This window comes from Chionomys nivalis, chromosome 7 (genome assembly GCF_950005125.1).
Source record: "Chionomys nivalis chromosome 7, mChiNiv1.1, whole genome shotgun sequence".
NCBI lineage: Eukaryota > Metazoa > Chordata > Mammalia > Rodentia > Cricetidae > Chionomys > Chionomys nivalis.
Genome location: NC_080092.1, coordinates 77,565,954 through 77,582,009, shown reverse-complemented (window position 1 = coordinate 77,582,009; position 16,056 = coordinate 77,565,954). Strand labels below are relative to the sequence as shown.

Genomic DNA, 16,056 nt, shown 5'->3' with positions numbered 1-16,056 from the left:
AGCAAGAACACCCAAGGGCTCTGCTTCTCCGTTCAGTTTGCAGGGGCCTCCTTTAATGAGGGAGATGCAGCATCCAGAGCTTAGATTCCTTGCTATGGGACGGGAAGCTAGAGCCTAGGGCTCTGAGGATGCTGCCCACTCCACCTTGGGGGCTGGGAAGTTGAGTGGCATGGAGAGGGTCTGGGAAGGGGGTGGGCCTCGGAGAGCCCCCTCCGCTTTCTCTCCCCATTCTTCGGAAAGCAGTTTGATGTGCTAATGAAGGCATCAATTATTGAGCACCATTTGCATTCGTTACAATAACAAGCGAGGGAGGGGGACCTGAGGGAATCAGGAGAGTCTTTTGAAATTTACAGCCACTCACTGCTCTCCTGTGGAGTGGGAGTGAGGATGAAGACGGAGGAATGTGAGAAGAGAGGTGTGCAGGGTTTAGGGTCCCAGATGCTAACCTTCCTCCTCCTCTGCTGCCTCATCTTCCATGTCCATGCACGGTCACTGCTTTGGACTTTCTGCTTAGCTCTATGGGGCTCGTGAAATGCCCTGGTCAGACAAACGGAGGTGGGGGCATTCTTAGGGAACCTCAAGCAGATGCTTCGAGGTGCAGAATGGGTAGTTCGGGAGTCAGCCTTGATTTTCTCATCACCCGCTCTTACTATACTAATCCAAGCCTACTGCTACAGTGTCTTAGGGAAGAGGGGGAAAGGGTGAGAACTCCCCACTCCGGGATGCTCCTGACTCTTCTTTCCATGGCTCTCAGAGTGGGCCAGGGCCCTGGAGTATTTGGGAAGGACAGTGGGAGTGGTAAAGTTCTGATTTTTTTTTTCCCCAGTCCCTAAACATGTCAGCTCTTGGCTAAGAGGGAGCACTGCCAGGAGCCACAGGGGAGGAGGGCCAGGGAAAGTTATGTTAAGGAATGAGAGGAGGCGGGGCAGCACCTGAGGCATCTCAGGTGGAGGGTGCTGGCATGGGATCTTGCTGGGCACCATGCCAGCATATAGAAGCCGTCCTGCTTGCTTCTGTTGGGTTAGGAACACCCAGGCTGTTCAGGTCCTTATCTTTCTCTTCCTTGCAGTTAAGTTCTCTTCCAGAGGTCTCACGGGGGCCCATCCTTGAAGGGTGATGGTCAGGTCATTGTTTGGGACCGTGATGCATTTGTTTCTGTCCAGACTCTCTGTTTATTATGATGCTCCCATGAGGCCCTGGGGCAGGTTGCCCTGGTGTATGTGTATGTATATTTAGGGTCTTTGGGGGGAGTAGAGGGTGTGTGTGCCAAATGAGTTCTTAGCTCTGAGATGATCAGAGATGTGGAGGATTCATCATCAGGATGTGACTTAGGGACAGAGCATGTGCCCAGAATGTGTGGGCTCTGGGTTCAATCCCAGCATGGGAAAAAATAAAAAAGTTAAACTAACAACAAAAGTAAGCTACAGGGCTGGAGAGATGGCTCAGTGGTTAAGAGCACTGACTGCTCTTCCAGAGGTCCTGAGTTCAATTCTCAGCAACCACATGGTGGCTCACAGCCATCTATAATGAGACCTGGCGCCCCCTTCTGGCTTGTGGGCACACATGGAAGGAATGCTGTACACATAATAATAATAATAATAATAATAATAATAATAATAATAATAAAGTAAGCTACACAAGCTATCCCTGGTGTCCAGCATCTGTGATCCCAGCACTAGAGAAACTGAAACAGGAGGCTTGTAGGTTGAAGGACAGCCTGGACTATACAGCAAGGTTGTTTAGAAGACAACAACAACATACACACACACATAACAAAAGATAGCCACACAAATGAAAGACACTGGAACCTGGTGATTCCGCCTTGCTGTGGAAGGCTTCCTCCGGAACCATCTTTGGAGCTGTCTAGGGTTCCTAGGTGCTGATTTGACCACCTTTCCCCACCCAGTCTTGATCCGTGGAGTCAAGTGTTAAGTGCAGGAAAGAAACCATGAAATAGGAGAGAACAGGAGAAACATCTTTTCCAATTGTCCCCTCGGAGAGAATGCCCAGGTCCTTGGGAACTGAGAGAAGCCCTATCCTAACTCCCTGCTTTACTGTCCCCCTGATGTCTGCTAAGGCTGCAGGGATATGAGACTTGGAGAGCCAAGGCTGGGCTCTGCTTCTGTAGCCACAGCAAGACGACAGTGGAAACAGCAAAGGGGCCAGGAGTCCTAGAATCAGGACAACTGAGGCTCAGGCTCTTGGGTTGCACAGTTGCCTATACTTCTTGGGGGCCTTCCTTCCTTTATTCCTCTCTATTTTGTTTTATTTCTTGGGCAAGGTCTCATCATGTATCCTTGGCTAGTCTGGAACTCACTTAGGAAAACTGGACTGGCCTAGAATGTGTGTTGATCCTCCTACCTTTACCTCTCAAACCTAGGATGACAGGTTTGCACCTTCACTTCTGAGAAGTGGCTAACATGGCAGGATTAAGTTAGATATTATAGGCAAAGTACCCACTGATGTCCTTCCCCTTGGATGGGCACAGAATAGGGACAGGAAGACATTTTGTCTACCCTCCAGGAGGGGGCTCTGGGTTGGGAAGACCCCAGAGGCAGAGGGGTCTTATGGAGCAGTGTGAAGGTCTGAAGGGAGGAGAGGTGTGTGCCAGGCTCAAGGCTTAATGGCTATGACCCCTCCCATGCACAGGGCCCGGTGCCTCCTGGTGCCCATCTTGGGAAGGCAGCCAGGCAGGGAGCTGGAAGGGTGCCCAGTGAGTGCCCAGAGGCCAAAAGATGGGCACCATCCATTTGGCAGAGGGAAAAGCAACTGGCCCAGGAGAGAAGTCATGGTCTTAACTGCTGGGGTTATGTGTCCAGACCGTGTGTCCAGGACACAGTTCTTGGCTGTCCTCCTGACATGACCAGCTGGAGCCGAGTCCCCTCCCACTGCCGTGTCCTGCCACCTAAGTTAGTGGAACTGGAATTGATTTGTAAGGGGCATTTGGGACCTTGCCCCTAGCTGGGCACGTGGCTGGCTCAGAGGCAGGCCTGGGGGCGGGCAGAAAAGCAGGAGAGCCCAGATTAAGGCTGGGACTGGGTAGATCACGAAGTGGGGAAACCGGTTTGCCATCTGGGCCACTTGGGGTGGGGTCTCCTCTCCTGGGCTCTGTCTGCCAGCCATTCTGCCGGGTGGACTTCAGGGAAGAGATGCGGGCACTAGGTGGCCTTTTCTTGACCATTTGAACTGCTTTTGGGAATGCCAGGAGTAAATAAAAAAGACAGAGGGCTCAGCCCACCTGCCTCTCTCGAAGCAAGGATTCTTAGAGGAGGAACTGGCCACCGAACCCGAGGGAAGGAAGGAGGGAGAAGCCTGAGCGCAAAAGGTCAATCCATGTCTGGGTTCAAGTTGGAGATGGAGAAGTCTGCGGAATCACCAGGTAGGCCCCGTAAGGTGAACCAGGGTGGGAATACCGAGATGGCGATTTGCAGACTGTCGTGGAAGTGGCAAAGGTGTCGCCAGAAGAGGCGTGAGAAGACTGTCTGGAGCGTCCTACTTTGGGTCCACTTCAGAGGGGATCAATGTGTCCTCAGTCGCGTGCAGTACCTGCTCGCGTCTGAGGTAGGGGCGGGAAACCGAAGTAGGGGCTAGGAGGTTGTCCAGCAGGGGGCGCCGGGGAGCTGGGTCCCAGGCCGAGTGGTGGCTGAGAAAGGGGGAGGGGCAGGGGTGTGGGGGTACGGCCCAGGAGAGGCACCCTGGGGCCCCTCCAGGTGTTGAGCGACTGTGGCGTTCCGAGGTCACCTTGGCTGGAGTGGTCCCCCTTCTCTTGTCCTTTCCCCATCCTCTCGTCCTGCTTCGCCGCGCCTGGAGTGCTTTTCTGTCCCAAGGCGTGCTTGGAGACCCAAGGAGTCACCTCCCCAGATGCCTCTTTCGAGGCCACTCCGGGGTCATTTGTTTCTAGCGACTGGAGGACCGCTTTGGGTGGGGGGATAGCAGGTGGAGTGGGGGGCGGAGCATGAGCGCGCCCCGCATCCCAGTCCGGGCTGTGTGCTGTGGGATGCCGGTGTGCTGCTGGAGGGCGCGAGGAAGCGCTGCGCCCCTTCCCCTCCCCCGCTCCCCGCCACCCCCGGCGGCCCTTTGTACCATCCGGCCACACGCGCGTGCCCGCGTCGCGCGCGCTCCCGCCCGCAGTGACACACCCGCGCCGGCCGCACGCGCGCACTCGCGCGCACACACACAGAGACACACACACTCGCTCTCGCACACTCGGTGACACGCCCGCGCGCGCGCGCACCCACACGCCCGGCCGCCGGCGCCCTCCCAAGCTGGTCCACCCCGGCGGGGCCCGCGCCCCCGGCCCGCCCGCCTGGCACCGCGCCCCAGGGCTGGGGCCGAGCGAGGAGCCCGCGAGGCGGCGAGAGGGCGAGCGCCAGGCAGGCCGGCCCGGGGCCCCCGCCCCCCGCGCCCCCGCCCGATGGGGAACGCTCCGTCCCAAGGCATGTCCCTGTCTCTCTCCTCCCTAATGTGCCTCCATGCTTAAGTGGAAGGTATTTCTGTTTTCTTTGTGTGTTTTCCCCTCGGCCGGGGGCGGGGGCGGCGGCCGGGCCCGGGAGGCGGCGGCCGGCCGGGCTAGGGATGCTCCGGGCGCAGGTGTTGCGGGGGGCAGGGGACAGCTGAGCGCCGCGCTGGGGAGGAGCAGGGCGGCAGAGCGCTGGGAACCGAGAGGGTCTGGAGCTGGCGAAGCTGGAAACGGGGCGAGGAGGGCCTCTCGGTGCCCGGGGGGAGGGGACCCGGGGTTACAATGTGGGGGGGAGGGGTGAGTGAAGGGGGTGGCGAGGAGAGTAGGGGGGACAGGAGGGGTCCATGCGAGGTGAGGCCAGGGATGCTGAGGGGGGAAGGGAAGGGGATAAAGGGAAGAGCATCATCCCCGCCTCAGCTCTCAGAATGGGGTGCAGGCGCTAGGCTGGTAGTGCTGGACCCTTCGCACCAGTCCCTCAGGGAAGCAAAGGACTGAGAGCGCTCTGGGTTTGGCTGTGTTGCCAGGATACAAGGCTGTATTCTACACCCCACCCCCTGCACCTCGAGGCCCTAGCCCTGGAGACCTCCTAGGCTCCGCAGCAGTTGCAGAAACTGGGGACCTGCTCCCCGCTCGCTGGGCGGGTAGGGAGGGCCATAGAGAGGGAGGGACTGAGGGAGGGGCTTCTGGATCTTAAACCCTCCCCCTGCAGAGGCAAGGGGCAAAGGAGGGCGCCCCCAGCTGGGGAGGGCGTCCGGGGTGATGAGGAGGTGGGGACTGCAGGGGGTTGGAGAAGTAGAGGGGCGGGGCTGGGGAGGGGACTCGTCGTGGCTCCCCCTCCTCTCCCACGCACCCCCCTGCTACGTCAGAAGCTCCCGGGCCGGCTCCGAGTCTTGTTGGTGGGGGCAGCAGGATGCTGGTGGCAGTAGAGGGGGCCGACCGGGTGCCTCCGCAGCTCAGCTGGCAGGGCCCGGTGGGGCGTGTGTGGTTGCTGGTGCGCGCCCCCAGCCCCACGCCTCCCCATGCAGCCCTGGCAGTGCCTCCGGCGCTTTGCCCTGGCCTGGTGGGAGAGGACCGCGGAGGGTCGAGCCCGCTCTCCCAGGGAGGAGGTTGGACCGAGGGACCCTGGGGCCCGCGGGGAGCCAGGTGAGCTGGTTCAGCAGTGTGAGCAAGGCTGAACTGCCCTTACAGCCCCTCTCAAATATTGCCATATCTGGGGCTCTGCAGGCTCCAGCTTTGAGGGAAGTGGGGTCCCTGGTGGCAGCTTTTCGGCTGTAGCCCCTTAGAAGGTGTTTGGGATGAAGGTGGGAAGAGGAGAAACTGAGCAGACATTAGGTCTAGGGATCCAACTGTTCCTTTGGGTGGGGTTTGTGCCCTTTGGGGATGGGGTATTAAGATACCTTTCTCTACTCTGGTCATCTTGGTCTGGGTGACCTTGAGCCAACTGCTTGGCTATCTAACTCTGTGCCTCAGTTTCTCTCCTTCCCTGTCCCTGCTGATGAGCCCAATGGAGAGCTACTAGGGATGGCGAGGATGTTGTCTCTGGTGGCAGCTGGGAATGTTGGTTTCTAGCATGGCTGGTGTGTGTTTGTAAGTGAGGGGCAGCTGTGGTATGGGGACGGGGGTCTGGTTGATGCTGGCCGGTGGTGGGAGTTACTCAAAGTACTACTCAGCCAAGAGTGCTCTTGATAGACTGAGAGTTGGAGTAGAGACTTAGCCTGGTGTCAACGTAACGGTGGGTGAGGACTCTGGACATAAGGGGAAGGAAGGGGCTCCCCCTGGGCTGCCTGGTACCCAGGCACCATTGGCTGCAAAGGCTTTGCCCTGGCTCCCTGCCACTCTGCCTTGAGGACAAGAGGGTCTTTGTCCAATGCTGCCCCCCAGTCCTGCATCTTTCCTTCCTGGAAGGCTAGCTGTGACCCTGGGATGGAGGCTGGGGTGGGTCTCCCTTCTGGCTCCTACTCTGGAGACCTGCCTAGAAGAAACAATGTAGTCTGAGGCTGGGAGAGGGGAGAGGAACCTCATTAGGGGAAGGGTTCCTAGAACAAGCCCTCAGAGACATGCTCCCCCTCACACTCACCCCCCCCCGTCCCTCTGTTCACTTTCTACTAGCATAGGAGGTCTGGGGGCTCCCTGGCCTTACTTACATAGCCTCTCAAAGGTGAGTAGTGACTGTCCATGGCTCCTCTGAGTGTCCTCCCCTTCCTGTCCAGGGACCCACCCAAGAAAAGGGTTTAATTAGAACCATTGATTCCTTTTTGGCTGCAGGCATCAATCTCGATGGTGTGGTCAGAGCAGGGGATGGGGGAAGGGGTGGCACAGGCAGTCTGCCGAGTGCTAACCTTGGCATTCTCTGCCAAAACCCCAGCCCTGTAAGTGCTGAGCAGGAATCGGGTTGGGCTCTGTGAAGCTCCCCACCTCCACCCCAGATAGGTGTTGGGGGAAGAGGAGCAGCCCAGCCAAGGGCTGGAACTGCTGGGCACTGTGCTCAGGTGAGGGGAAGGTTGGCTCACATGAATTTGACCTCTTTCACTGAGCTGGGAGCACAGCAAGAAGCGGTGGTGGTTGACAAGGTCTGTGCTGTTACCATCACGGGAGTCTGGAGGAATGGAGTGGCCTGTGAGTGTCCTGGCAGGTCAGGGTCCAGGGGAAATCCCAGGCTGGCCATAAAGGCATCTCTTTCGAGGAATTCTAAGCACTTATCTCTAAGCTCTGGCAAGGAGATACCTTTTCCTCCTTCATTTATGTTGTTCAGGCCCGGATAGGAACAGGGCCTGCCTGGATGCCCAGCTGGCCCAGGTCTGGCCTGGCTCCCTGACCTTGTGGCCCCTGCCTGGACACAAGGTGCCAAGGTTGAGGCTTCTGAATCCTTGGCTCAGCTCCCTGGAGTTGGGGGTTCTGGGGATGAGTTGTGCCCCCAGCCCACGCCTGCTGTGGGTGGGCCGGAGCAGGTGCAGCTTCAATGAAGCACTCAGGGGCTCTTTGAAGACTCCTTAGCTGGCTTCCCAGGGCCCATTTGAGCAAAGATAATAAAAATCTGGCCGTCAGCGGGTTTGAGGGCTGCACTCGCTTCCCCTTCTTTCATTCCCAGCTCTGAAAAGAGGAGATGAAGGCTTTGGATTTGGCTGGGAAGCAGCTCCTGCCCCAAGGGAGAGAGAGGCAGGAGCGAGAGAGGGAGGGAGGGAGAGAGGGGGCCGACTTCTTGGCAGCCAGTGATGGGCAGAAGCTTGGTCCCCAAGCCCTGCTGACAGTGTGGCACCTCAGTGGCAGGACTCCATACACAGTGCCCCGACTCTAGTGTGGTCCTCTAGGTCCCTGGGACCCCACAGCATCCCTCTCCCGCCCTCCTGTTTCCAAAGTCCCCTCTTTGCACCTCTGCCGGTCTCCTGCCTCACTCCCACCTTCCATCTCCTTGCCTCTCCTCCAGCCTGCCCGCCGCTATCCCCCCCCCCCCCCCCCCCCGCGCGCCCTGTGTCCCCTCTCCTTCAGAGGTCCCCTTGCTCTCTCTGGTGGCCCCTCCCCTCTGTCTGTCTGCTCTGCCCTAGCAGTGATCCTGCTTTCTAGGACTGAGTGGAAGGTTGCTGCTGAGGGAGCAGTCCCTGAACAGCCATAGCCGCAGCCTCCCTCGGCGGGGATGGGCCAGCTGACTATTATGGGCTGTCAGGTGTCATCACTGTCAGAGTGCAGGCTGGAGGGGCTGCTGTGCATTTAAGAGCACACTCAAGCCTGCACGTTGTGTGTGTGTGTGTGTGTGTGTATGTGTGGTGGCTCCTCCCACACCACCTCACCTTGACAGTGGGCTCCTCATACCCCTGCCTCACACACTTCAGGAACCTTCTGGCACTCACCTCCCCACCTCCTCAACAGATTTTTTTTCTCCAGCGCTTCTGGTCCCTGGTCCCTGTTCCTTAAGGGTACTTCTGTCACACAGCTGTCTCTCAACCCATGCCCATCAGACTACCTTCAGGCTCCAGGGAGGGATCCAGGAAGCTTCTGGGCACCATGCCACACCCTGGCCACTCTCCCCTGGTTAACCCTCCAGATGACAGATGCATCAGAAACCATACTGAGCCTGGAGCCCTGCACTAATCCTGTCTCAGGTCTAGTTGTCTGTGTGACCTTGAGTAAGAAGTCCCTTCCCTGGTCTCCTTTCTCACCTGAAATGAGGGGGCGGGGCTGGATGATCTCCAAGGTCTCTTCTGACATTCCTGCGCAGTTGTGTCTCTCTTCTGGGTGATTTGCATATGCTTTGCATATATTAATAGCGCCTGCTTACAGGGGGAAGGACACCACCCACCACATGGGGCTCAGAGTCCCGCCTATCTTTTCAGCTCCCCTCACCCATTGGCTCAACTCCCAAGGCTCCAGTTTCTTAGAGGGTGGGAACTAAGCATCCGGGAAGGTGGGTGTCCGGTCCCCCACTTCTCCTGTGTCCTTACTCTAAAGCAGGATGTGTATGCATGGCCTTGGTGGGAAGGGTGCTGCAGGACAGGGCAGTAGGGTGTCAGTTCTCTAGAGCTTCTTGTAGCTGCCGCACTCTAGGTGCTTGGTTTGGCGCCTCAGGCCCTTCCGGCTTCAGCTCAGGCCACAGTACACACAGCAAGGCCAGCTGTGTCCTTTCCCTCCTATTCCAGACCAGGCCCCTGAACTCTATGAATGAGAATTGAAACAAACCGTAGATATGGAGAGAAGAGGTTATTTCCTGCCTGGCCTTAGACTGTGTGTGTGTGTGTGTGTGTGTGTGTGTGTGTAGAACCCCAGAGGTCCTGGTCCGCCCATCCTGATCTTATAACACATCTACAGGCCCGCCTCCTTGCCACCCACGTGCGTTCCATACCTGGCACAGGGTAGAGCCCTGGACCCCGGTCCTTAGTGGACCCCGGTCCCTAGTCCTCCTGTGGCTCCTTTCAAATGCATGTCCCCTGTTACCTAGGGTGAGGCTGGGATAAAGGCTGGTGGCCTGGAAGAGATAGTACGAGACCACTGAGTCACGATGGCAACTTCTGAAGGAAGGGACAGACATGAACTCCGTCCCCAGGGACTGGCGCAGAGGAAATGCAGCAAGTGAGAACAAGGTTAGACTTAGCTTCAGGGAAGCACAGACACTGAGGGCAAAGTTAGTTTCAACTATAAAATAGAGAAGAATACACTAGAGAATAGACGAAAAGGCCCAGCGCAGTGCCCGGCTTGGGAGAAGCAAACCCATGTTCTGGGGAGGGGCAGAGACTGCTGCCAGAGGCTGGGCTTTGGGGAGGACGTGGTTGGGCAATTCCTAGAAGAAGCTTTTTCTATAGTCACGTTGCTACATCTGCCATTCTTCCGCCATGTACAAACCGGGCGTAGGGCCAACTACCAGGACACCCTGCCCTGGTCCTCAGTGCTGGCAGGGTGTGGAGGCTGCACGTCTGCTCTGCTCCCTTCTCCTCCCTGCATGGACAGCTTGGGAAGAAACAAGCCCACGCTGCAGCAGGAAGAATGGAGGTCAGATAGAGAGAAGCATTTCCCAGTCTATGAGGAAGGGTCGGCAGTGTGGGAGCAGAAGTTAGTTTATCAGCCATTCCCCCCCAATGGTCAGCATGGCACCCTCTCCAAGAAGGTAACTCTTGCGTGTGACCGAGGGGTCCTGAGGTGTGGAACAAAGGAAGCAATAAGGAGTCCCTTTTGTTCCCTAAAGAACAAACTTAGAGCCGGGTGGTGGTGGCGCACGCCTTTAATCCCAGCACTCGGGAGGCAGAGGCAGGCGGATCTCTGTGAGTTCGAGATCAGCCTGGTCTACAAGAGCTAGTTCCAGGACAGGCTCCAAAACCACAGAGAAACTCTCTCGAAAAAACCAAAAAAAAAAAAAAGAACAAACTTAGACTGGCGTCTCCTCTGTTGCTGTGAGACCTTGGCAATTATATTGCCCTCTCTGATCCTCGGTGTCCTTGATATCAGTAAAGAAGTTGGAAATAGAGGGTTTTAAGCTCCCTGCCAGTTGTCTAAGGTTCTCCCCACCTCCTGTCCCCTGAGATAAGAAATGCTTTGTCACATGAAGGGTGGGAGGGATACCTCCCAGCTTCAGCTGAGCCAGAGGAAATGGCTCAAGGCCAAGATATTCGGACCCACACACATGCACACGCTGGTGGCTTACTCCATGACTGACACACACCTTGCCTGCATCTGTCCTCTGGCCTCGGGGATGGATGTGGTGGCTGGAAGCCCGGCCAGTCCTGCACTCTGTTCTATTGAGAAACCAGAATCCAGCCCTTGTTTTCCTTCATGCTGCGGGTCCAGCAGGTGGCCGGCCTCAGTCACTGCTCCCAGGTTTTCTGAGATCTGTGGTCAGCAGGCTCAGCTGCCTGCAAGGCCCAGGGTGGAATATTCCAAGCCAGGAGAGAAATTGTGTTCCTTGGGGTCTCATCGCTGGGGACCCCCAGAACTCAGTAAGCCTTAGACTTGATCCGCAGTGAGGCCCCAGCCAGAGGTGTTTGTACATGGCCTGAGAGAGGGTAACATATTCTTGTCCTATGCTCCCCCACTTCAGTCTCCTGATAATGGCCAAGGGCTGGGTGTCCCTGCAACAATCCAGATAGAAGCCGCTTCCTCCTTGTTGAGGAGAATTAAGTTCCCCAAGAAGGTGTCCAGGGCTCATAACAGCCCTTGGCAGACATAGACCCTCACTGCCAACCCCAGACCTGGTCTTTAGGAGCGTTGGCCTCCTGGTGTGTTAAATAGGAAGGGGCCTCTGAGGGGCTCCCCCCCCCCCCCGCTTACTATAGCCGCATCAGGAGATTCAGGAAAGGGGCTCCTAGGGCATTAAAGTCACCCACGGTGAAACCTTGTCACCCACCTGACAGCCCGGGGTCAGTCACCTGCCCTACGACAAGGCAGGAAGAATGTGGGGGAAAAAAATCTACTGGAGCATGTAATGGACCTCACATGTAAGGGACCACAGTTAGACTTCAGGGAGAACTTCCCAAATACTGATGCAAGGGGAGGTTGGATGGGAGGTAGTCCAGGAGTAGCTCTGGGGACATGGCTTCACTTTCCTGTACCTTAAAGTATTTATGGCTACTGTCTGCAGACTCCAGATTCATTGAGAGAATTCGGGCAGAGGTGGAAAAGATTCTGCAAGAAACCTTGAAGCTCCGGAGACCCAGTGCTTCAGCCAGTGCAGAGGGCAGGACTCTGGGGAGGGTGGTGAGAAGGGGTTGGAGATGGGGTGCAAGCAGGGTTGTAATTCCAGCACCAGCGAAGGTGGTTCAGAGTTCAAGGTCATCCTGGACCACTCACACTGTGTGGAGACTGGGTTGTTGAGTCCTTCTTTACCCCCAAGGCACAGTCTGCCCCTCTCACACCCACCAACCAGGGCACCCTGGGGTGCCGAATCGGTGGTGCATTCTTGCTTTCTTTCTCAGTAGTCTGCCCACATCTGGGCACAGCAGCTGTTTCTCCCCAGGGCGTCCGTGCGTCGGGTAATCGGTGGGAAAATTGGAACCGGGAGATTGGCAGGGGGCTCAGAGAGTGCGTGCAGTGAGTGTGGATGTACCCAGGCTAGCCAAACAAGGGCTGTGCCCAGATGCAACGTCTCCAGGCAGGAAGGGGATTTGTACCTCAGACCCCGTCGCAAAAAAGAGGTGATATCTGTTAGCGTGGGGTAGGATAGATTTAGGAAGTTCTTATGAGAGGAGATGTGGAGACCCTGCAAAAGGGCCTCCAGCAGAAATAGGACCGGAGCTTTTCACCACTGCGTGGCCAAGCAAGGTTTGCATTTGCATGCGAACACCTGTCGGCTGCGTAATGCCCGTGTCCTCTGTTGGAGACCATAGGACATTCACGGCTGGGTGTGTGGGGGGGATCAGGGATGAGATTGCCAGGTTGAGGAAGGGTCTTTGGAGCTGGGGGAAGGGCAGTGAGCCGCGATGCTAGCCCTCTGACCTTGACCCCATTCCTGCCCAAAGTGGGAGACCCGGATAGGGGGAGTTGTTGGGCCCCCATGGGTGCTGCATTTGGGGTCTTAAATGGGCACCCAAGCCAGGCGTCTCCTCCCTAGTCCCAGAAAGAGGACCAGGGCTGTCTGTCTGACGGGGGGCCCAACTCTGGGGACCCCATGTTTTTCGTGTTGTTGTTGTCTGTCCTCCTGTCTGTCCCCAAGTGATGTCTTTGTTCTTTTATTGCCTGCCCTTCCTACAATCCCTGGTCTCTACCCCGAGGGGAGCCCCTCACACCCTGGTGACCTCTAAAGGGACAGCTCCTATCCCCTGTCTTGCTGCACCCCGCCCCCTGGCCCAACCCTCCTGCCCCTAGCTCATTCAGCTCATTCACTGGTTTCCTCCTTTCCTGTCCCTCACCCAGGGCTCCAGCGAGCGGCGGGAGGGAAGCCGGCAGGACTCTGTTCCCTCTGTTTAAAGTCTCCAGGTTAGTAAGCCAGGAGGGAGCCCACCTAGTCAGCACCCTCCACTGCAGCTGGGAGGGCCGTGCCCAGGGGGCCAGGCATATGTCAAGGGGAGGGGACGGCAGATCCCCGTGAGGGGAGGGCTCTTGCCTGGCAAATATGTGTCTGTGTGCACGCGTGCATGTGAGTGTGCCTGTGTGAGCACGCAGGCATGTATGTAGGTGTGTGTCTGTGTGGGCTGGGCATGGGCTAGAGGCAGGCCACCTCTGCCAAGACCTGAGGCCCCAGAGGCTCTGTTCGGGGCAGGGTAGTGGTGGGAATTGGGTCAGGTGACCTCAGGACATGATTTTTCAAGCCCTTGTCCCTTGGTATCCACTTCACTCTGAAGAGTCACTGAGCCGGCACAGGCTTCAGAGGGAGACCCAGCAGGACCACGCCTTGCTCCCCTGCTTGGCCATGGCTGCCTAGGGAGCGGTGTTGAGTGGTGGGGGCTCACAGCATCTCTATGACAGAGACGTCTCCCTTAGCGTCTCTCGGCAGGGGCCATGTAACCTAGCAGCGGTCTAGCCTCCAACAGTGGCATCTGTCCGCCACCCCAGTGAGGTGGTATCTTATTCATTGACATCTTCTTGGCTCGGCCTGCTAATGCTGGAAACCCCTTTGTACTGTCCTGTCCCTCTCTGTAGAGTGTCCTGAGACCCATGCTGTCACCCCATCAAGCAGGGACTCAGACTCCAATTCCCTGAAGGCTGGGAGCAGTACCATCCAGGCCACCGCTAAGGCCTTTTGGAACCTGGACTAGGACAGCCCTCCCGCCCTCCTTCTGTGCTCAGGGCTAGCGGCTCAGACCACTGAGTCAGGACGGCCTGTGTTCAAATCCCCATTTAAGCCGTTGCAGCTGTGTGGCCTAGGACGAACTCCTTTCCCTCTCTGAGCCTCATTGTTCTGAGTCACAGTGAGAATGCACATGTGACAGGCTATGAAGAGGGACAAGCACTGACCCGTGGGGTCCTGCCGGAGCAGGGTGCTCTGGGGGTGGCTTCTCTTCCTGCCTCATGCCCAGGGCTGGGCTGGCTATGCCTAGGTGCTGTGTGGTACTGCCCACCTACTCCAGAGCCGAGGGGCTGTGGAGCCCTTCTTGTCAGTGACTCTGTGTCCTCCACCCCCCATCCACGTCCAGGCAGGCGTGGGGGGGGGGGAGGCAGCGCTCCTCACCGCTGTGGCTGCCTCCACCGCCTTGATGGCTTTTTAATAACTTTGCTCTGAGACAATCTGCGGAGCGCTCGTTTGTCTGCCTCTTAATTAAAATTACCGTTTTCCTAAAAGAGCAGCCATGCTCCTGCCCTCCCCAGCCTCAGCTCCTACCCGGGAAGGTGGGGAGGAGCTGGCATACCCTCCTGAGAAAGCTGGGTCCTCCCTAACCCCCTGAAAGATAGATCTCAGGGGGCCTGTGGGCGGAGGCCTGCTCTGGCAGAGGGGCCAAGGCCTTTTTTTTTTTTGCATATCTGCTTTTGGAATGCCCCCAGTGATGGAGGGGCCCACTACTTCCTGAGACTGCTTTCTGCACTCACGGAAAGATGTGGCAGCCCCCATCTTGCCTTGTTCTCAGCGGAAGATGTGGATGGATTTTGGAATGGATGGAGCATTGTTTGAATTGCTGTTGGGTGGGAGCCAGGGCACCCAGGGAGGGCTCAGTGCCTATGTCGCTGTTTTCAGGTAGATCTGTGTGTTCCAGGGGCTCTGAGGCTAAGGCAGTGGAATGTGGGGTGCAGTTACCCACGGTATGGCTGGTGTGGTGAGGCCATTAGCTTCTGGTGGTGGTGGTTTTGGGGACGTTGTGAGAAATGAGAAGGCTTAAGGTCTTTGCTATGGTAGTCCCATAGTTTGCTTCCTTTTCTGCTGTCCCCAGAGTGGTGGTGAAGATGCTGTCTTTTGTGTGTGTGGGGGCAAAGCAGATACGACAGGAAATCATGCAACATGCCCAGGATCAGACAGATGACCCAAGTTCCAACCATGCCTCCTCTCACTGCCTGCCTTCCTCCCAAAGCCTGCCTTGAGTCTAGCCTCCATCCCTCATGTTGCTGGGGCAGTAGGAGAGTCTGTCCGCTCACTGGAATGCAAGAGGCATTCCTTGTTAGTCCTGGCTCCTGAGAACCCACTGTGAGGTTCCCCTCTCTCATCCTCTGCCGCATCTTCACTGTGTCCTGACTGAGGTGTTCCCAGTTCCGCCAGGCCTGGCTTTCTGTTCTATACACTAGGTCTTCTGTGGCTCCTCTTCTGGGACTGTATCTGGTGTATATATGATCATGTCCACGGTTAGCACAGACCTGTTGTGTGCCAGGCAGTTTGGAGGTGCTAGGACGTATGGAACAGGGCATTACAGACTCTTTCTGTGACCTTTGCCTGGCCAGGATGCCCGAACATCAGGGTGACCACCCCGGGGACATGTACTGGTCACCTGTGCGCAGGCAGGCTAGGGCTCCTCTTCAGACCTCCCTCCCCCTCTTTCTGTCCCATCCCAGCAGCCCATGATGGCGGAGTGGTGACAGGTGCCGAGCGCCGAGATGACAGTGCTGCTCATTCCCCCATAATTACCGTCTGATGAGACGCCAGAATTAGCCACCGCGTGAGCATGGGCATCAGATGCGAGCACGGGCATCAGATGCGGGCACGGTGCGGGAAGTGGCTGGGGGCAGGGAGCCGAGCCCTGGGAGCCCTGGGGTCCTGGGCAGCAGGACAGGCGCAGCACCCAGAGAGGGAAACAGGCCAGAAGGAGGAGGCGCTGTGTAGTTCATGTCCATCAGATGTCCAGTAGTTTGTGGTTTCCCACTCCTCAAGGTGACTGGGCATCTGGACAGGGTTGCTGGGGTCCCAGGCCTCTAACCAGAGACCCACATGTAGACGGAGTACATGCTGTGTCCACCTTGGCTCCACCATGCTGGGCTGTGAGGAGCAGTGGAGTTTGGAGCTAGGGGTCCCTGCACATAACCACCAGGTCGAGCCATGAGGCAGATGGATGGCTGGGAGGAGCATGCAGGGAGAGTGAGGGGCACCTGAAGCTCAAGATGAGGCAGTGTGATACTCCAGAGGGGGCGGCAGGGAGGTGAGGCACTGGATACCTAGCTGGACTGCTTCTGTCCTGAGCAGCCTCAGGGGGCAAGCTTTTTGGAATGTGAGCAGAAGGAGGTCACCGGGTACATTCCTAAGACCTCGTCTGGACCCTAGA

General features: G+C 57.3%; 1 protein-coding gene across 13 annotated transcripts in view; it reads left to right on the top strand.

The window, feature by feature from the left end:
- The first annotated feature begins 4,243 nt into the window (after positions 1–4,243).
- Srcin1 (SRC kinase signaling inhibitor 1) overlaps positions 4,244–16,056 on the top strand; it is a 64,887-nt gene continuing 53,074 nt past the window's right edge. For 4 of the 13 annotated variants that reach the window (XM_057776958.1, XM_057776952.1, XM_057776948.1 and 1 more), the window contains exons 1-2: positions 5,322–5,602; positions 12,791–12,853. In XM_057776958.1, the coding sequence (XP_057632941.1) occupies positions 5,479–5,602; positions 12,791–12,853 (187 nt within the window). In that variant the 5' untranslated portion in view covers positions 5,322–5,478. Of the gene's footprint in view, positions 4,437–4,465; positions 4,488–5,319; positions 5,603–12,790; positions 12,854–16,056 lie in introns of those variants that run through there. The other 9 variants (XR_009057456.1, XM_057776957.1, XM_057776956.1 and 6 more) reach the window with 7 other exon arrangements.